The 20,032-nt window shown below is 47.3% G+C and overlaps 1 protein-coding gene across 1 annotated transcript in view; it reads left to right on the top strand.

The window, feature by feature from the left end:
• Positions 1-20,032, top strand: part of MMP17 (matrix metallopeptidase 17) — a 117,190-nt gene that overhangs the window by 79,757 nt on the left and 17,401 nt on the right. The window contains exons 3-6 of the mRNA XM_054007025.1: positions 1,579-1,705; positions 13,843-14,126; positions 16,809-16,985; positions 17,123-17,222. Coding sequence (XP_053863000.1) covers positions 1,579-1,705; positions 13,843-14,126; positions 16,809-16,985; positions 17,123-17,222 — 688 coding nt within the window. The remainder of the gene's footprint in view (positions 1-1,578; positions 1,706-13,842; positions 14,127-16,808; positions 16,986-17,122; positions 17,223-20,032) is intronic.

The raw sequence follows: 20,032 nt of genomic DNA, 5'->3' as shown, positions 1-20,032 counted from the left end.
TTGTGTTTTGGGATTTTTGTTTTAAATAAAAATATTTAATTTCCCTTTTTTTAGAATAAAAGTGTAAGGCCAGATCTGTAAATTGTTGCGTCCACAGAGTCCTGCTGGTTGTGGAGCCAGCCCTTGACAATTTTATTCCATTCCTAATAAAGAAACTTACTCATGAAGAAAAGAATATTAATATGTTGCAAATCAATTTCCAGTCTAACACGACTATGGTATATTTGTATGCAAATACTATCCTGCTTTGCCAGGGGAGTGGTGGGAATCCAGATAAAAGAAGAGACTAAGGGCATGTCTACACAAGGCAGCAATGTGCTCTAGGGTGGTGTGATTTCTAAAATGCACTGAAGTGTTGCGCACTAACCGGTCCACGTAGACCACGCAGGTGTAAACTAAAAGTTCCCTGATGCACTTTAACGTAGAATACTGGGAAGAAATGTGCTGTCATCATTCTACCATGGTGCCATTTGCCAAAGGGCGTGCATTATGAACAGGGCACCAGGGACGACAAGGCTCTTGGTTTCCTATTTCCCATCTTTTAAAATAGTACAAAGCCAGTGTTAAGGCCAGGCCTAACCCATGCATTCAAAGAGGCTTCCCATTCCCGATACTTTCTTGTACCTTGCTTGCTAACTGCCTTGCTAACAACTTGGCTCCCCCCGCCCCCCATAGGTGATTCTTGGGACAAATAAACCGGCCCTGCAACCGCATATTTGCTCCAGTTGTGTCATTTTGGAAAATGAGACTTTGTCCTTATTTGGGGACTTGTTAATGATTACTGCTATCCTGTTTTGGGGGCGGGGGTTTAATAGCCATAGCATAATAGCAATGCAATCCGCTCCATGACCGGGAACGTTCAGTGTCAGCACACACAACTATTCCAGCGTGTGCGTATGTGGAGGTGGGGCATGGCCTCAGCTGCATAGCTGTTCCTAATCAACGATGAAGAACCTTGTTAATATCAGCAATCCCCCTGCGAGACACAGCCCCTCGTCCCTGCTGCCAGGCCATGTACGGCACCGGATCGATTGGTGGTGGGGTAGAAAATGGCCCAGTGCGCCGTAGAAGATCTAGAAGAAGAGTCATCGGTGCTATTTTCCCCATATAGTTTCTTTAGGCAAGGGAGATATTTCCCACTCCCTAACCCAGCCCTGATTGCTGGGCATTTCCAATCGTGTTAAAAGTTACAGTCCGGATCAATACAGTTTTAAAAGCCTACGGCTCTGTCGACAGCCCTGTGGTGAGCTGAGTGAATGCCAGTACTGATGAGATGGAAGAGCATTCCCTTCTAGGTCAGGGAGAGATTGAAATGGCCGCAGGCGTGTTTTAAGGGGAACATTATCACTGCTGCATTGCCATCATTTGCCTGATAAGCCCACCGCATTGCACGAAATGCACAAGGTGTCTGTAATGCTCATTCCCTCCCTCCCCTGTGCTCCCCTCAGTATCGTAAGGAAAGGAAATTAATATTTTTACCACCCGGTTTCACCCTCTGAAAGTGGAGACGTTAGACCAATTTCCATCACAGTATTTCAAGGCGCTTTCTTTTTGTGTGTGTTCTTCTTTGAAATCTAGATGAAGCTACACTGGAATTAATGAAGACACCTCGTTGCTCTCTACCTGATCTTGCTGAGTCAGAGACCAGAAAGAAGCGGCACACTCAGGCCGTGACAAAGTGGAATAAAAGGAACTTATCTTGGAGGTAGGCATTCATCTTTCACTATTTCAGTGTCACAACGAGGAATCGATCATAGACAGAGCTGAGTTAAATCAGGCTGGCAATGAGGTGGAACGTGGCTGTGTTAAAATGTGTTCTTTCACGCTCCCAGACCCCAGCAAGCCAGGTTATTAAACTATTCTTCGCACCTGCCCTACTTGCAGTCTCGATTCCCAGTCCTACAGCAAACTGCAATAGCAAACCCATATCTGATAGATCTGACGCAGGGAAGTAGCTGGGTTTCGTTAGCCAAGTTGCAGCGGGGTTGGGAGCTTATTTGTCTCGAATGCTTTGGGTTCCCGGCTTCCCTTTGTCAGACTCCAGCAGGTTTGGACCCGCGTGGATTCTCCTCCTGGTTGAGAGAGGAGGATGTATGAGTCTTTTTTGGACCCACAGATGATCTTTTCCCCCACCCCTTTCTCTCCCTTCCTTAAAAACCATGTGTAACCCACAGTCACTCAGTGTGGCATTGTGTCTCCCTCGAGAGGTTGAGGAGCCTGCTACGGCCTTTGTTAATGGCGTCTTTTAGCTGAGGCAGCGTTTAGATCCAGAAGTCCCGGGTTCGAGCTTTGCTGTTGATAACCCACCCTGGGGGCGTGATATTACACCTATGGGATGCTCTTTACCTGTCTCCCCCGGTGGAGATTGGAAGCCTTTTGGGACCCATGGATGATTTCTTTCGCTTTCCTCCCCCACCCACCTCCTATTCTCTCTCCCCCTCAAAGACTATGGATCGTGCTGACTGTTCTTCAACCACGACCAAAGAGAGCTGGATGCTGCTTTCCCTGCTCATTGACTTGCCTGTAAGGGGTTGCTGCAGAGTCAGACTAGCTGATCCGGCTATCCCAGAAACACAAGCTCGCAGCTTGTCGAGAACTCCCTGTTAATAAGGTCCAAGCTGAAAGGCACCAAGCCAGATGTAAACGTTGAGTCCACACGTATTAGTGTAACCACTAGCTTTCTGGAGGAAGCCCATTCAGTAATACTGTACCTTGACCCAGCTAATGCAGTTGACAGGCGTTGAAACGGTGACATTAGGTGGAAAATTGCTTTATTTTTCAGCATTATCCAATGGGGATCTTATTTTGAGGGGTGATCTAAATAACTAGCATTTAGCTGTTAATTTCAGCATAAAAAGCTCGTGGAGAGATTCTAAGAATGGGACCCTAAGGTGTTGCTATTAATTAATTCTTAGGCCTTGGCTAACCTCGCGGATTCACAGCGCTGCCACGGCAGCGCTGTGAAGCACAAGGGTAGTCGCGCCGCAGGGGAATAGCTTGCAGTGCTGCGAGAGAGCGTGCAGCGCTGCAGGCGCTGATTATACTGGCGCTTTACAGCGCTGCGCTCAAGGGGGGTGTTTTTTCACACCCCTGAGCGCAGCAAGTGCAGCGCTGTGAATTGCCAGTGTAGCCAAGGCCTTAGTGATCAAGAGAAGACCAGTGGGTAGAAGAGTGACCTCTTCTGGTTACCCAATATAAGAGCCCAGAATCATTTGAGACCTGTCTGCTTAAGAGACTCCCTTACCCCTTAGCAGTTAAGATGAGTGACTGGGGTTCTCTTGATGTCTGTTCCAGAGAAAGAAATTCTCTTTGGGATGAATCAGTGGAGCTTTCTGCCTCTGACATTCTGCCAGACTCTCAGGGCCAGACCCTCAGCTGGTGTAAATTATGGCGCTCAGGGCCAGCTCCAGCTTTTTTGCCTCTCCAACCGGCGAAGAGAAAAAAAATAATGGAAAAAAATAAAGCCGCGATCAGCGGCTGCTCTACCGCGCCGCTTCATTCTTCCGTGGCAATTCGGCAGCCGGTCCTTCCCTCCAAAAGGGACTGAGGGACCCGCCGCCGAATTGCCGCCAAAGAGCCGGACGTGCTGCCCCTTTCCATTGGCCGCCCCAAGCACCTGCTTCCTGCGCTGGTGCCTGGAGCCGGCCCTGATGGAGCTACACCAAAGGCTCTGACTCTGTTTGGTGACCTTCATGACATCTACCAAAGCATCTTGGTACTGTGAGTCACTAGCACCAGGTTAGGGTGGGGAATGTAGAGAGGCAGTGGGCCTAAGCCAACCATTCAGTTGACTTGACCTGTCTGGTACGTGTCCATTTCAAATTCATTATGAGGTTTTGTGATGCGTCCTCAAAGGAGTCCATAAAACGGCGTCACTGGGTTTGTGTCTTGAAATGGTTTAATGTTGGTGGTATAAAACTCCCATCTCCTGACAACTGGGTTAGACTTTTTCGACGCCTTCTGCTCCTTTCCAGTGGTCTGACTTATGTTCAACGGGGCTGTGTTTTATATTTGGAGGTTATCTAAGCATGGGAGAAGCTATGGCCACACAGGAATGATTATATGGTATTTATGCCCAACACTCAAGCCTGGCATTAAAATTTACCAGCCCAGGCACAAAATTCACTTGCTTTTACCATGATGATTGAGAATAATGGAAAAATGCTCATGCATCCAAAGAAATGGTGAGGCAGGATAAACAACCCGTGGGAGTTGTGCGAGGCTGCCCCACGGCGGGGCCTTTGGACTCCCCAGAAAGGGGCATCTGATATATTTTGTGATGATGGAAAAGCAAAATCAGGTTTAAAATGTGGAAACAAGATTTGAAGGTGATGCCGGTAAATCATGTCTCTCTGTGATTTATTCTCTGGTCCCTCCCCAGGTGCCTCTGTGCAGCCAAACCCAAGCAGATAGAGGTCTCAGAATAGTGGGATCGGTGCTGCATACAATTGTAGGTCCATACATATGCGTCCTTCCAAGATATAGCCCACATGGTAAATTTCCAGCAGAATAAGACACACAACTCACCCTATTTTCAACAAGCTTTTGGCTGGAAAATGTAACCTCACATAGTTACCAAGACACTCAAAAAGTGAATTGCGCTCAAGCTGGGAATGAAATAAGTTTTGGGGATTTATTTCTGATTTTTTCTGTTGAAATGACTTGAAAAACAATATTAACTGGAGCCCTACTTCCCACGGGGTAGCTCGTGTGGATCGGGCAGGGGAACTGGGGGTTGGTCTGTGGGGTAACAGTGCCCTCTGCTGGTGCTAGCCAAAGTTAATTCAAATGTCAATATGGCACAAGAGGGGGTTCATCATAACTGATAGAAATTAGAGAAAGGAACAGCGTATGTTATCATCTGCTGCCAGTTTCCTGAAGGATATTCCCCCCTGATTTTCAGCCTAAATGTCCCTTTGTTTAATATCATTTTATTACTTCCAGTTATACCTTATTGAAGGACAACTCATATAGGGAGTTTCCATAAGGAACTGCGATTGTTGCACTCTTCCCATAATGCGTTACATTTCCATTGCACTTTGCACCGGTGCTGCACAGTGAGTTAGTGATCAGTGATGAAAGGACTTGTGCTAACTTAGAGGGACTATATGGGCCCAAAGAGTTCAAGGTGTTAACATGACTCTGTTACTGTCTAGCACTGAGCAGGGTGAACCAAGGTTTGAGGTCTGGTATACGCAGACCGTGGCCTGCTTAGTACCATGGCAAGCACACTGCTAAAGTTTGGAGATTTATGGATTGGGATACATGAAAGAAAAGGAGCTAAAGCAAGTTTTAAAGTCCTTTAAAACTGAAATGGAATGATTATATAAAACAAACTTAACCAAAACCTATCAACGTTCTTTTTTAAAAAGTTAGTCTTTTATTGGACAACCTTTCTTGGGGGGAGGGGAGAGAGAAAGGGGCTAGTTTTGTTGCTTAGTTCTGAGATGTGAAGGATGGGGTCATGACCCATGGGGAGGGTCTCAAACCCAGGCCCGTAAGGCTGCTGAGAGCAGCCCCACTCCAACACTCCACCAAGCAGGCTGCTGAGATTAGTGTACCTCAGATACACGAAACCCAGCCCCAGTGGAAGGCTCCGCCCCGAGGTTTGATTGGCAGAGTCCCAGAGTGGCTGATTGGCCCACTGGCCCTACTTAATCCAACAGCAGGCACAAGAAACCGAACTGGGCTCCACCATGCTGTGGACTGTGTGTGTCCTTGGCTTGATGTCCTGGCCTCTGACCCGTGGTTCCCAACCTCCAGTTTGTCATCTGCCTCTGGTTCCCCCCTGGTGGTTCTGATCTCATGTTTGTCTGCTGCTTCTGACCTGGTATCCTGACCTCGCCGACTCTTGACTCCTGTCTTGCAGCCTCTGGTTCTGACAACTAGGTCTGGCTACCCACCATCCAGCCGTGACAGATGGTCACTTTCTCTGCTTTTGACAAACAGAAAAGTGTGAGGGGAAAAGAGACAGGATAGTAAAGATGGAGAAATATGGTTTTTGTTGATATTCTTGAGGTTCTGGGTTGCCAGTTCAGCTGCAACAGCAGTTGCTCTGGGTTCTGGCTCATCTCCCAGTCTGGGGTCTGGGACATCCTCTGACTGGGCTGGTCTCTCTCAGGCTGAGCAGAGCTGCATGGGCTGTCCTGTCTCATTGTGCTGGTGCCGTGTGGTAAGCCGAAACAAGAGAGAGACAGAGAGACACATCATAGGAGGAAAAATAGTGGGGCAGAAAGGAACACGCAAGGGAAGGGGAGACAGAGCAGGATCTTGGGTGTCTCTGGCTGGAGTCTTTGCTGGTGAGGTGGTGATGGTCAAGTGTCCCTGCTGAGGTCTGGGCTTCATGATAATGCAATGATTTCCAGGGGCAAAGGGCAAAGTCCCTGAAGTGGTGTGGAGGCCTGACAGCCTTCCTCCTCCTCCAGAAATCCCAGTCAGTCCGTGGACCCCCACTGAAAAAGAGGTGATGAGCGGAATAGTCCATCCTCTCATTATTTGGCCTACCTAGAAGATGTAATTTTCAACGCACCAGTTTTGGTTCATTGATTTCCAACCCTATGCTTCTCTTCATAGATTCCAAGGCCAGAGGAGATCATTGTGAACATCTACTCTGAGCAGAATGTTCTTTCTTTTGTTTCCTGGGCATGATTGTCACACAGTCTGTCAGTTATGTCACTAGGTCTTTTTGTTTGGACTAATTCTGTTTTTCTGTCTCCCTTTTGCACCTTCTTCCTTCAGCATTTATTGTGATGTGTTATTGGAACATTTTGCAAACTTTTATTCACTTTCCCACAGTTGAGCTCACAATTAGGATAAATTTGTAGACTAGTTCTTATAAAAGGACTCTGAAATCTTCGACCCTGGTTATAATGCTGTGCACTTTGACAGCATCTTGTGACACTTCACAAGTATCCATTAATTAATCCTCAAACACTCCTGTGAGGCAGGCATTATTATCCCTATTAAACAGATGGGGAGACTGAGTCATGGACAGGGAACTGACTTGACCAAAGTGGCACGGCTGGGAATCGAATCCAGGCGTCCTGACTCTTGAACTCCCTGCTCAGCTGTGACCTTGCTTCCCTCTGGGTGTCACTGATGACAAAACCATAGTTTGAAAAGTTAATAAATTATGTGTAGCCCTGATTTTTATCCTCCTGTAAATACATAATCTCCCCCTCCTATTAGCAGACTGCTATCCCAGGCGGTGCAATTCTGAGGGAATGTTGCACTTTTGGACTAATTAAAAGTTATTTTTTAAATTCAGTTTTAAATATATTAAAATAGTTCTCCATGTCCACTGAAGGAAGGACAAGAAGCAATGGGCTTCACCTGCAGCAAGGGAGATTTAGGTTAGATATGAGAAAAAACTTCCTAACTACAAGGGTAGTTAACATCTGGAATAGGGTTGTTGAATCTGCATCACTGGAGATTTTTAAGAACAGGTTGGACAAACACCAGTCAGGGGTGGTCTAATTTTGCTTGGTCCTGCCTTAGCGCAGGGGGCTGGGCTTGATGGCCTCTTGAGGTCCCTTCCAGCCCTGCATTTCTGTGATTCTGCTCAGCTTTGGCTTCCTATTCCAGGGGGACACCCAAGGAGAGCAATAATCACCCAGAAACACACTGGCTGTTGCTTCTTCCTCTTTAAATACAGGGCACCTGGCAGCAAAGAAAAGCCGTCAAAGCCCAGATCTATAAATTTACCAGGCTTTAGCCCACAGTAGCCAAAATGTCACCCCTACGCTGAACTCATCCGATCTTTACTTAAGGAGAAGTCCCAGGCTCTGCATCATCAAAGCGTTGCAATCAGGATGCCTCTGACCAGAGCTATGACATCTATAGGAAAGCAGGGGTCACATCACAGTGAAAAAAAGGCAAAGAGCCCCCGTGGGACCCCAGAGTCTGTGCCTAATGAAACATCTTCGGAAGGGCTGGGTTAGGCTCGGATCACTTTCTGTTCAAACAGAAGCTGAAAGAGGCGGCGCTTGTGGGCTTCTTCTTCTGAGAGATGATTGAACTGGTGGAAATAATCAAAGCCCCCAGCCTTCAAGTTGCTCCGTGGTGCTCTGCACAGGGGCAAGGGCTAAGCTGTGGGGAACAGCCTGTCTAATCCGTGCTAAATGTATGAAAAGAGACAGTTTTACCGGGATTTGGGAATAGCCCGCAGCATGTTATTTAGGGGAGAGGGCTGGGGGAACGGACTGTTCACTCTTAAAATTAGAAATGAAATAGGATTCTCATCTTCAAGATATCGCCATGACCTTTCACCTCTAACGGTGTCTGCCCCAGTTGCTGCTAGCCAATGATCGTTAAGTCTGGGACATGTGGAGACCCAATAGTTCAGTATTCTTTGCATGCAATTGAATGCACACACCAGGGTGCATAGTCTGCACAGGCCTCACCCAGTTGCACGTGCAGATGGCCATTTAGGCATATAACTGGTGACTTGCATGCACCAAACAGAGCTGAGGGGTGGAAAGCTAGCTGAGAGAAATGACTTTCCGGGAGAGGTGTGAAAGGAGGAGAGAGAGGAAGCCCATTGCATGAAGAGGCTATTCCAGAAACAGGGGGCAACCTAAAACATCATAGAATTGCCCAGGAAGCAGGACATAAAGGGGAAGGAAGAGAATGGGGCAGGAGATGGGGAGGAGGGAAGCAACATCATCCAATGGGAAATAGAACAAGTGTGAGAGAGACTGGAACCCGGAGCAGGGCTGGCCCGGCAGGTTCGTTAGCAGTTTGATGCAGCAGTAAAAGAAAGAGAAGCAGGCACTGGAAGTAAACAAGGCGGAGTCTGCCAGGAATAAGCCCCGCCCCCACTGTCTCTCTCACACACCTGCCCACCCGCTCACGTCTTCATCAATAGCAGTTGTTCCCTCTCTTCTTTTCTCTCTAAACGTGCTGGTCTCCTTTAATGCACTTAATTCAAAATCTCCTCTTTGCTGGGCCATGGTGTTCGAGGCATCAGGGCCAGAGGCACAATTGAAGGAAGCCGCTACAAGCCCAGCAGCACAGTCCATTAATGTGCTACTTGCTCTCCTGAGTCTTCCGTGTTTTCTCCTCCTGGCTTTGTTGGCCGAGTTTGGAGCAAGCGCTGAACAGCTGCAGATTTCGCTGTAGCAGCAGTGTGGCACTCTCCAAGGGACGTGCAGATGCGTAAGCCAGCTGCTCTGTAGTACCAAATAGAAAGGTGAGGCAGATGCCAGCAAGCTGGAGTCAGTTCTCCAAGGCTGCAGTGCTTTATAGACATCACACGCCACGGGTAGCACCTGCACAGCCTGTCGCTGCACTGTATGAACCCCGTGGAGCAGAGAGTAAGTGCCTCACGTGGATGGCACTTCTGCTGCAGGTGCTATAACTTACAAGGAGAAAGACAAGCTTCTGTGGCATGCTTGTCTGCTCTGTGAGATAGCAGTAAGTGAATGCTGGGACAAGGTTTGTAAAGAGCTGTAGTTCAAGTACAAACCCAAATCTCTCTTGGTTTCATCCAGCACAGCTCCTCCTTTCTCAGAATGAATCCAGGATGGCTTGCCTGGGAAACAGGCAGTGACATTTTATTTTACCAGCATCTTTTCCCTAGAATAAGTTATCTCCCGTGCTGCTGCTCATTCTGGAGCCGGAGGATGCCTTCTGGTCATCTATTTGTATTAAAAACAAAATAACAAAAGTGACCCAGGGATGGTGCGAGGCTGAAATCACTAACCTTTGTGAAGGGCTGTGAGATCCTTGGTTGAAAAGTGCTATGGAAGCACAAAATATTGATAGCAGTAGTTTGCAGCACTGTTGTGAAATATGTTGTGTTTACTTCTCTGTACGCAGATCGCCCAGCCAACGACCAGGTAGAACACAGTGGAATGAATGTGGCTTGTTGTGCTGCTATTGCTAAGATCCAGAACTACTGGGGCATTGTACGCGCTACCGAGCATGACCTCTGAGCAGCTGGGAAAGAGTCATTTTCTAGTCTTAGACTATGAGCATAGACATTCTCAATTTACAAAAAACAAACCAACCCCCCCGAATCAATGCTTGTTTATCAGGCAATCCATAGTCTGTTATGTTTGGTGATTATCAACATTGAATTTATTTCTCTCTAGCTTTGGAGTTGCCCAACATGAAGGAGTGTTTCATTAAACCAGAATTGATTTTTCATATTGCACTAATATTCTTTCCCTTTCGCCTTCACATGAAAAAAAGAACCCAGACACCAAAATAATGATTAGAATGGACACCTCCTGAGCTCAGGCAGAAATGTGTCAGTCACATTTGGATCTGTTTATTAACTGACTCAGAGACAGACTGACTAAGGGACGGACTGGCTGTGGTGATTTGTAACGGGCTGTGGCGCTCTTCAGCTGTAGGTCGCTGGTTCAATTCTTGTCCATGCTACTAGCCCTTGGCAGTCTTTAGACTGAGAGGACTGTCTGGTGACCCTTGTGAAATGAGTTAGTCGTGTCAGGCTGGCTCCAAGTGGACGTGTCTGCAGCGCACTGGCTGCCACCATAGCAAATTGGTAGGAACTGGCAGTATCGTCAGAGAGGTGAGAAACGCAGCATAGCCAAGGCCTTTAAAAGTGACTAGTGATTTGGGGCGCCCAACTTGACACACCCTAAAGAAGCCTGATTGTGCCACAGTGCTGAGTACCCAACCTCTGAAAATCAGGCCCTTTCGTGTGTCTCAAGTGAGGCATCCCCAAACCCCTGGTCGCTTCCGAAAATCTTGGTCACTGGGAGTTGAACAACCCTCCTGTCCCTGTCGGTGCACGTACCTTGTCATCCTGGAGGCATGTGGGCTGCAGATGGAAGCAGCTACAGCCCCTCTGCAATGACTTCACCAATCTAGCTTCCTCATCTTACATCGTCCTTGGATCATTATCTCTAATCTCTCCCCCGCCCCATTACCCATCTCTAAGAAGGGTTGGAGATAGCTCAGAGCCTATTCATAGTTATTCAGTTGAATCAACAACTAGTGAATAAATGCAGATGACCATGACTGTAAGAGCTTGTCTACACTGCCTAGCCTGGGGTGGTGAAGCTGTGCCAGCAGTGCCCCCTAGTGGAGATCCTGCATAAGCTGGCAGAGAGAGCTCTTCTGCCAGCATGGCTATACCGTCTCCCCGAATGACTTTAGCAATGCCAACGGAAGCACTCTTTTGTTCGCATAGTTGTGTCTACATGGGTTTGGTTTTTTTGCTGGTACAGATACGTCCGCTAGAGGTTGTAATTCTTCAGTGGAGGTCCTGGCAGTTTCCCTAACGTAGCCCCCAGGTGAATAGGTATGATGGGAGTTGCCTGACATGCGCATTAGGATGCTAAATAGTTGTAAGGCAGGAGGCGAACTCAGATCTTGTGGTGATTGTGACAGTGGAAGAAAGCCTTGCAAATGGATAACGAGCGGGAAAGCAAACCATCAGCTGAATGAAGGGATAAATATTTACAATACAGAGCCCATTCGGAATTAATTAAGTCACTGCAAATGCATTTTTTAATTGGATCCTTAGAGTTGAGTACAAATGGATAATCTCCTAGTTCCGGAGCCTGTGGGTCCAGAAGATAAGGGATTTACCTGCATTGCCCAAAGTGAAATAGTGTAAGAGTTTGCAATGACTTCTCACTGGCTATACTGTATGACCACTAGGCTCCCAGAGTTGGAATGATATTTGTCCCAGCTGTTGTTCCATTCGGTTAAAATTTTAGTTTGCTTCTCATGTCCCCAGATATAGTATCCCATTTGTATTTAGCATCGCTTCTCTCCTGCCCTGTACGCTTACGTTACTGTCACACATCACAAGGCATTTCTGTGTGGTAGCTTTCAGCTTGAAGGACTGTCAAGAGGCTGTTACCGGCAAGAATCCTAATAAAATACAGCATGTTTAGAGCAGGCAAACCTATTCCCTGACTTGTTTGTTTTAAATTGGAATGTAATGGCACATGTCTGTAAGGTCCCTTTTCATTCCCCTCATCCCCCACAATACACAATATTTTTTTTGTAGGACAGCAGTAGCCAAGGAAACCATAAGATTGCCCGGCTGTCAAAGTAGCAGTGGATAATAAAACTGTCATTCCGCAAGGAATCCCTACTAGTTCATGAAGAAAATCATATTGTTAATGAATCACTAACCCTAATAATTAAAGGGGCCGTGTGGTTTAGTGAAGAGGGGCACTGGACTGGGAGTCAGGAGACCTGGGTTCAAGTTCTGCCACTAACCCGCTGTGTGGCCATGAACAAGTCACTTCACTGCACTCTGCCTCAGTTTCTCCTCCCACTGTTCGTCAGGTAATTTTTTTCAAAAAGGCCTAAGTGGCTTAGGTGCTTTTGAAAATGATACTTAGGCTCCTAAGGCATATAGGCATTTATGAAAATGTTACCCATCTCGTCTTTTAGACTTTAAGTTCTTTAGGGCCATGACTGTCATTAACTTTCCCATTGATTTCCATGGAGTAGCTTGCAGGATTGGGGTATGTGTAAGGTTCTTGGGGCATGTGTAAGGTTCTTGGGGCTAGGGTGACCAGATGTGGCATTTTAATCTCTAATAACGTGTGTGCCTGCACGTAGTTATTTATTCAACTCCCATTGAAAGTGAGAGGGGACTAACTTTTCTAACTGCTGCAGAAAAGAAAACCCCCATGCCCCTTCCTAACTGGACGAAGGAATAGCTGGAATTCACACAGTCTCGCCAGTTTTACATGGTTCCACCACCGTACTGTAAATTGGTGACTGATCAATTATTCACTGTCCCAGCCCCTAGGGTCTGGAACCTGCTTTCCCTAGGTAGCTGTCCCTGGCAGCCTCTTCCTTCTATTAGCAACAGGCTGAAAACACATCATCTCTTCTATTCATGAGTGTATACCATACCCATCCCGGCAGGATCTTTGTTAGAGGTGAATTTTAATCTTACCCCTGTGTTTATACTGTGCAATGGTTTAATAGTGGATGCAGTTCTTTGACCTGTGTTTATACAAGAGCTCATGCTAGAGGATCGTGATGATCCCTTCTGGCTTGGAAAATCTACGAGTTTATGAATATTAAATGTTTGTTTTTCTTTCTTGCCCTGACTGCTTTAATTGTTTGGGCAGCTCCCTGGGTGCCTTGGTCGGTGTGCTGGTAGAGATAAAATCACCATTATTATTGGAGGGCAGAACGTGTCAAAACATTTCCAGCAGAATGATTTTCCCTTGGACAGTACTGGACAGTACTGGTTCGATGAAACTTTTGCGCAAAGTATCATTGTAGATTAAAATCAAGATATCTTGTTTCAATAAGATCAAAGCGTTTCGTTTCAACGTCATCATTTCAGATTTTATATTTTGTTAAATTGATTGTATTCTGCTTATTTTTTATTTTGGTTTTGCAGGAAATTTCAGAATTTCCACTTTCATTCTGCTTTGGAATGAAAGGAAATTTTGAAATGTTCTGCAGAACCGAAATGTTGAGTTTGATCAGCTCTACTGAGGGCTAGCTGTGAAACACCACCCCTTGCGGAGTAGTGTTCATTCTTGTATTTTCCATAGGATGTATCTACTAGGGGGTAGGGAGTGGTGCGGGGGGCCGACACAAATTCACACAAAGTTTCCCGGGTCTGACATTCCACCTAGTGGAGGGCAGAGGTGGGAGAACCAACAATAGAGTATTGTGTATGTCAGTGATTGCCAAGCTATGGTCCATGGACCTCCAGTCATCTACAGAGCCCTTTCTGGTGGTATGCAGAATAGACTGAGGATTTGGGAACTGAGAGGAGGATGAGTCCTGGAGAGGATCATGAAGCGATCGGCAGAATAAAAGAGCTGGACAGCCTCTGATACTGATTGTTATTTTCAGATCCTTGGTTTCTCTTTTCTATCCCAGAGTCCGCACCTTCCCCAAAGAATCCCACCTGGGCCATGACACGGTCCGCGCCCTCATGTACTATGCCCTGAAGGTCTGGAGTGACATCACCCCGTTGAATTTCCACGAGGTGGCGGGTAACAACGCTGACATACAGATAGACTTCTCCAAAGCAGACCACAATGACGGGTATCCCTTTGACGGGCCTGGGGGAACAGTAGCACATGCTTTCTTCCCCGGAGACCATCATACCGCAGGAGACACTCATTTTGACGATGACGAATATTGGACCTTCCGATCATCAGGTACGTCAGAGTAAGAGAGTTGGAGCAGAACTCATGGACTCCCAGACTCTCCCTTTGTAAATATTTATGTCTCTGTTATGGGCATTCTTTGGGTTTTGGAGTCCCGTGCACATCCCTCGGGGCCCCAGAGACCTCTGTTTGCTCCCTTATGTCCCCAAAGGCCAGTAACTTGTTTGCCCATCCAGGGGTCCAAGTCAGGTAGGAAACTGTGGTAGTATTCCCATTTCTCCTCATAATCCCTCACTTGCCACACCTAAATAACCCAGAGTTCTCATCTGCCACTCCCACAATCCCTGTCTCGCCCCATCCTGCTGCTCCCTGCCATGGGGTCTCTGAACTAGTAAGTGATGCGGTTGGTTGGGCTCCCTTTGAGTTCACAGGACTCCTCAACCCTGCTCTGTAGAGACTTCAGTGGCAAAGCTGTGAATTCTCTGGCACCAGGGCTGGCATGCAGAGACCAGCTAAGAGGAAAGCACATGTGTTCTTCCTCCACAGCTGCAATTCAACCCCTGCTTCCACTAGGGTGACCAGATGTCCCGATTTTATAGGGACAGTCCCACTATTTGGGGCTTTGTCTTATATAGGCGCTTATTACCCCCCACTTGCTGTCTGGTCACCCTAGCTTCTACCCAGTGAGATCTGTAGGGATCTGCTTGCAAAGCCCATCAGCAACACTCCTACACTGTGGAAGAATGAGAAGTAAATAGGAGCCCACTGAAAAATAGCTCTTGCCCACTCACTTCCCCCCTCTACCTTCCAGTCCTGCTCTCCCAGACAGACTTTGCCTTCAGGTTCACGCCTGCTCTTCCCCTCCTGGCCCCACTAAATGACCAGGGACTTGAATCTCCTCTACTTATTGTCGTCAATGTGCACTTGTGCAAAGTGGGCATAAAATGCTACCAGGTCAGAAGGATGCTTTTCCACCTACTGTGCACAGGTGTCAAGGAAGGCACGAAATGCATGGCGGTGGGGAATGAGATCCTTGATCCCTCACTGACTGCAGCTTTGCCACACCCCCGATAGAAGAGTTCAGGTCCCAAGGATTCTTCCCTAATCCCCCCGACTATAGGGCAATCAGCTCCCCACCGCTCCCCACTATTTGGGGGATGGAGCTGGTGGTGCAGAGCCAGGTTGGGCTGAAGGCTGCTGTTCTCAATGGCCAATAACCAGCTCTCCTTCTCCCAGTAAGAGAAGACAGAGCAACGCCAGCCATGGCTTAGAAACAAAGGATACTCTCGTCCCTTAGGAAGTCAGGGCAAAGGACCGCCAGCTCCACCAAATTAAGGCATTTACCTTAAGGCAATAAGAAGTTCCACTTAAAATGCAGTTTCAGCCTTTCAAGCCAGCAGCCCAGTTTCAGTAAGTGGAGAGCCTTTGAAAACAAAGCTGTGCAGGCCGGGGCTGCAGGCCAGGGATCCCACAAGCTCCATCTTAGTTGGATTTTGACAGAATTTGACAGAATGTCACCAGCTGCTAATTTTCTCGTCATGCCACCTCTCCTGCTGATGTCCCAGTGGTTTCTGCTGCCTGGGCTTAATAATTTCATTTAGACCTAATCTTCCTCCTTGAAATTGACTAATATTTTCTCTCTCTCTCTCTCTCTTTCTTTTTTGGTTTGGTTAATCTGATTTCTCTCTCCCACCTTGCTCCTCTCTGTCCCCACGTTCAAAAACCAGAACCCCCAGGAGAAAGGACCCGGCTACCTTTCAATGCTGCATCTCCTGCAGCTAATGTTTCTATGGACAACCTGAGTTTCAAACCTCCTCACAAAAGCTGCCTTACCACAAGCTGCCCCGTCCTCTTCCCCTTGCACACTTTTTTGCACCAAGCCCTTTACTCCAAACAGTTTGTTCACCGGCCTTTTCCTCTTGCCCTGCCCATGCTCAGACTGAGTCATAAAGGCAGCCCTGTGGACACATACACTGACATCCTCCCAATCCACTGGGCCACACCACTTGAGACCCCAGATAAGCTGCGGTGGTGTGGCAGTTACTGTAGAACCCTTTAGTGCTTTTTCGTAAGGGGGACTGGGCAAACGGCTGAGATTTCAAGACAGCTAGTCAGGCAGGACTATCTGCTGCCCGCATTAGCCACAGGGCGCAGAACCTGATCCAGAACAGCCACGTCATGTCTGACTCCACTGCTGTACAGCTGCTAATACAGGCAACCTGTGTGGAGCCTGTGACTCTGTGTCTCTGGGGCCCTCCAGTGTCCCTGTTCCAATACTGAACAAAATCCTTAAATTGGCCTTATCTATGCAGGGGCCCCAGAGCTTCAGGGCCGTGCTACGCTAGGTGCAATGCCGAGGCCAACAGTACAGCGGGTGGGGATATCCAGCTGGCAGTGACACCTGCTCTGGCAGATAGTGCAGTGCTGGCAGATATCCCCATCCGCTCACTGTTGGAATTAAACGCAGGTACTTTGGCCCAATGCTGTAGCGAAAGCACTTCCTGTCTGTAAATGTGTAGGCCACTGAGGGCCGTCTGATCAGAGACTGCCTCTTCCAGGGAGCTGCCCGCTGATCTCCCATAGACTCTTAGTCTCCGGCTCCAACCATTCGACCTCAGTCCCTCACACTGACACACATGTGCATGTTGAAGTAGACGCCTGAATGCCCACCACCGCCCAAAGTGTGATGAGCATGCAGTGTTATTTTGATGTTGATGATGACTTTATTTTCAGATGCCCATGGGATGGACCTGTTTGCCGTGGCAGTCCATGAGTTTGGCCACGCCATCGGCTTGACCCACATCTCTGCCTTAGAGTCTATCATGAGACCCTATTACCAGGGACCGGTGGGGGATCCCCTGAAGTATGACCTGCCTTACGAAGACAAAGTCAGAATCTGGCAGCTGTATGGTTAGTTCATGCCCCCATGAGTGGGTTTACGCTTCACTTCATCAGCAATGGCTCGCAGAGACAGCTCTTCTCCAGGATGCACTGTCTGGCTGTTGGGGGTGGTGTGCCCTCTAATGCTTCCTTGTCTTTATTCCTAGGAGTCAGGGATTCTGTGTCCCCAACAGCCAAACCTGAAGTAACCAAAACTGACGACCACCCTGTTCTGCCAGAGCTGCCAGAGAACCGCTCCACTGTGCAGTAAGCAGCATTGCCACCAATGTCCTTGTGAAGAGTCTCCTGAAGCATGGGGTCTTCTCAGACCATGGGGTGGATACTTCCCTTCAGCTGTGGTTGCAGCAGGGAGTTAAAGCCAGAAGAAGTGGGCAGAGGGGTGACTCCAATACATGTCCCCTCCCCGCCCAAATCATGGCTAGTTACCAACCATGGGGTTGGGGATTTTCAGATTGGGAAGGGGAAGGGAACCAAAGGAGCAATTTCTACATAACAGGCCTCGCTCTCATGGGGACCCACTAGATTTTTGAGTGTCGATTCTGAGTCCAGCTCCAGAACACCCTTGTTTGCTTGCTCGGGGTAGATGTGTGAAGCGCAGAGGCTCCTCGCAAGAACCTTTGAAGAATCGTGTGCGGTGCTTTCCCCAGAAGGTGCTAATTCTTCCAGCCTGGGAACCACTGAGGTCCAGCTCATTCTGGCCACTGGTGTCCTGTTTGCATTCTTTGTTACTACCAATCTCTGTGTAATGTGGGTCCAGAAGAGTTAAAAGTGGCCCAGGGATAAAACCAGTGTGGGTAAGAAGCTTAATGAGATGTTAATTCAGGACTGGAACATAAATAAGGAATTCAGGGTGTGCTGGAGGATTTTGTAGAAAGGGAAAAGTGCTACTTATTAAGGAAAAAGGACAAGATGAATATCATTCTTCCTTGGTATACATAGTATCCAAACCCTCACTTATGCTTGCGTGTGTGTGGTATTTTTATTTAAAGAGCTGGCTAATTGGCAAAGGCCCAGATCCCCAAAGGTAATTCGGCCCCTAACATCCATTGATTTAATGTAAGTTACCCTTTTGGATTTGGGCCAAAGCTTATATTTCATTTTGGATTTTCAGAAAGTGCTGAGCACCCACCATCTGAGAACTGGGGTCCTTTACATTTTCTCAAATTGGGGACCCAAAATCGCTAGTGACTAGTGAAAATCCAGGCTTCATTGTGTGTGTTTCAAACAAGAGGCGAATTTGGTCTACTATGCGTCAAAATATCTTCATGACGTTTTTAATTAAATGAAACCGTTTATTTTATGTATGAAACCTTTCTCTTCAATGTTGGCAGCAAACTCACTGGAAAGAGTATGAAATTGACAAGTCTAGTTTCACACTCTTAAGTTGGGGGAAGAGCAGAGCCGTAATCGAAATAGTGTCAGGGTGAAAAGTCAATTACACTTTTGAAATTCTTTAATTTTAACGATTGCAGATGTTGCTAGGACCTCAGGTAGAGGTTGTTTTTAAAATATATGGGCCCAGATGCTCAACTGGCGTAAATCAGCATTGACTTCCATGGGGATACGCTGAGTTTATACCAGCTGAGGATCTAAAACAGGATTTTAATTTTGACAAGTGTCTCTTGAATAATGAATCGGCAGAGGAGTAGATAAATCTATGAGGCAAGACAGCTCTGGGCAGCATATCAGGGGCACAGAAGCCTTCTCTCTGCTGGTAAAATCCACTCAGAATTCATGAATTACGATTATGCAGCTGATACAACCCAGCATGGCCTCAGGGGCTTAGTTATATTTGGAGGGTCCCTTGGATAACTGAAGTGCTGTCTTTAGAATTCTGCTTTGTTCCTTAGAAGCAGGGTGATCATTGGAAGCACGCAAGGATATTCTTTTCTTTCCCCATGAGGATGAGCAAGAGGCTTTCCTGGGAACGGCCTTTCTATGGAGAGTTTCCTGAATGTTGGTAGGGCTGTCAGTCTGTGGGGATGTGAGGAAAATGCTTTATTTAGGATGTGCCCTGCAATGGGATAATTCCATCAATTTACTCATCAGTGTCAGAATCGTGCAATGGGCTTTTCCTCATAAAGCCCCCGAAAGGTAGGGTGAAAAGTCTGAAAGCTCTAGGAGGTTCATGCTAGGAGATTTCATCCTCCTCACAGTGTGGGTGGGCTTGGTGCTGTATTGGTCATGTTTAGTTAGATGCCCTCTGCAAAGCTGTCATCGTAATGGGCTCACAGATTCCTTCCCTCTTGGCATTTAAAGCAAATCCCATGTAATGTTTTGTGTGCATGCGTGCGTGCCATCCTCTAGTGACTGAACCACAGAAAGGATAAGGGACCTACTACTACTAGCAAAGGGAATTTTCCTTCAGGTCAAGTGGTAGAGGTCTATGTTTTTGGAGCTGAAGGTCAAGGGTTCTAATCCCAACTCCTCTGGGGCAGGTGTTTTGTTTAGCTCGTAACGGTGTTGTCAGAAACCCAAAGATTTGTTACGCTTCTAGTGGCACAATTGTATCAGTTATGTTTGTTGCTGTGATGCTTTGAACGAAGGGAGCTGGCTCTTCCCCTTGGCCACACAGCACTGTATCACTAATGTGAAGTCTGTTTTATGGAGCCGAAGGGTGCTCAGATACCAAGGTGAAGTCTTGATTGGGCTCAGACATGTGGCTGGTGTATTACATAGGGAGAAGTTGAGAAGGATGGTGCCGGCAGTCCGATATGAAGTTCTTCTAAAGGCAAATTAGATTCATGCTTCCCTGCCATGAAGAGCAGCTGATCTGTATACGGTTCACAAATCCTTTCTTTGCTCTCTATCAATCATTGTACAAGGGCTTCGTTACTCTTTACATTCTTCATACTCCCCATGGCCCCACCACACACCTTGTTAAAACAGGATCTCAGCCAGGCTAGTCACTATCTGGGCATTCACCATCCGGCCCCTGACCCCCTTTGTTTGGTTTCTGTTACTGCCTCATGGTGCGGCTGTGACCCCCAGCAGCTCAGAGTCTACGTCCAGAGTTCCTGTATGTTGAAGTCACTCTTGTCAGCCTGTGTGCTTTT

The sequence above is a fragment of the Malaclemys terrapin genome, chromosome 16 (assembly GCF_027887155.1).
Source record: "Malaclemys terrapin pileata isolate rMalTer1 chromosome 16, rMalTer1.hap1, whole genome shotgun sequence".
Classification (NCBI taxonomy): Eukaryota; Metazoa; Chordata; order Testudines; family Emydidae; genus Malaclemys; species Malaclemys terrapin.
This window is presented reverse-complemented; position numbering and strand designations above follow the sequence as displayed.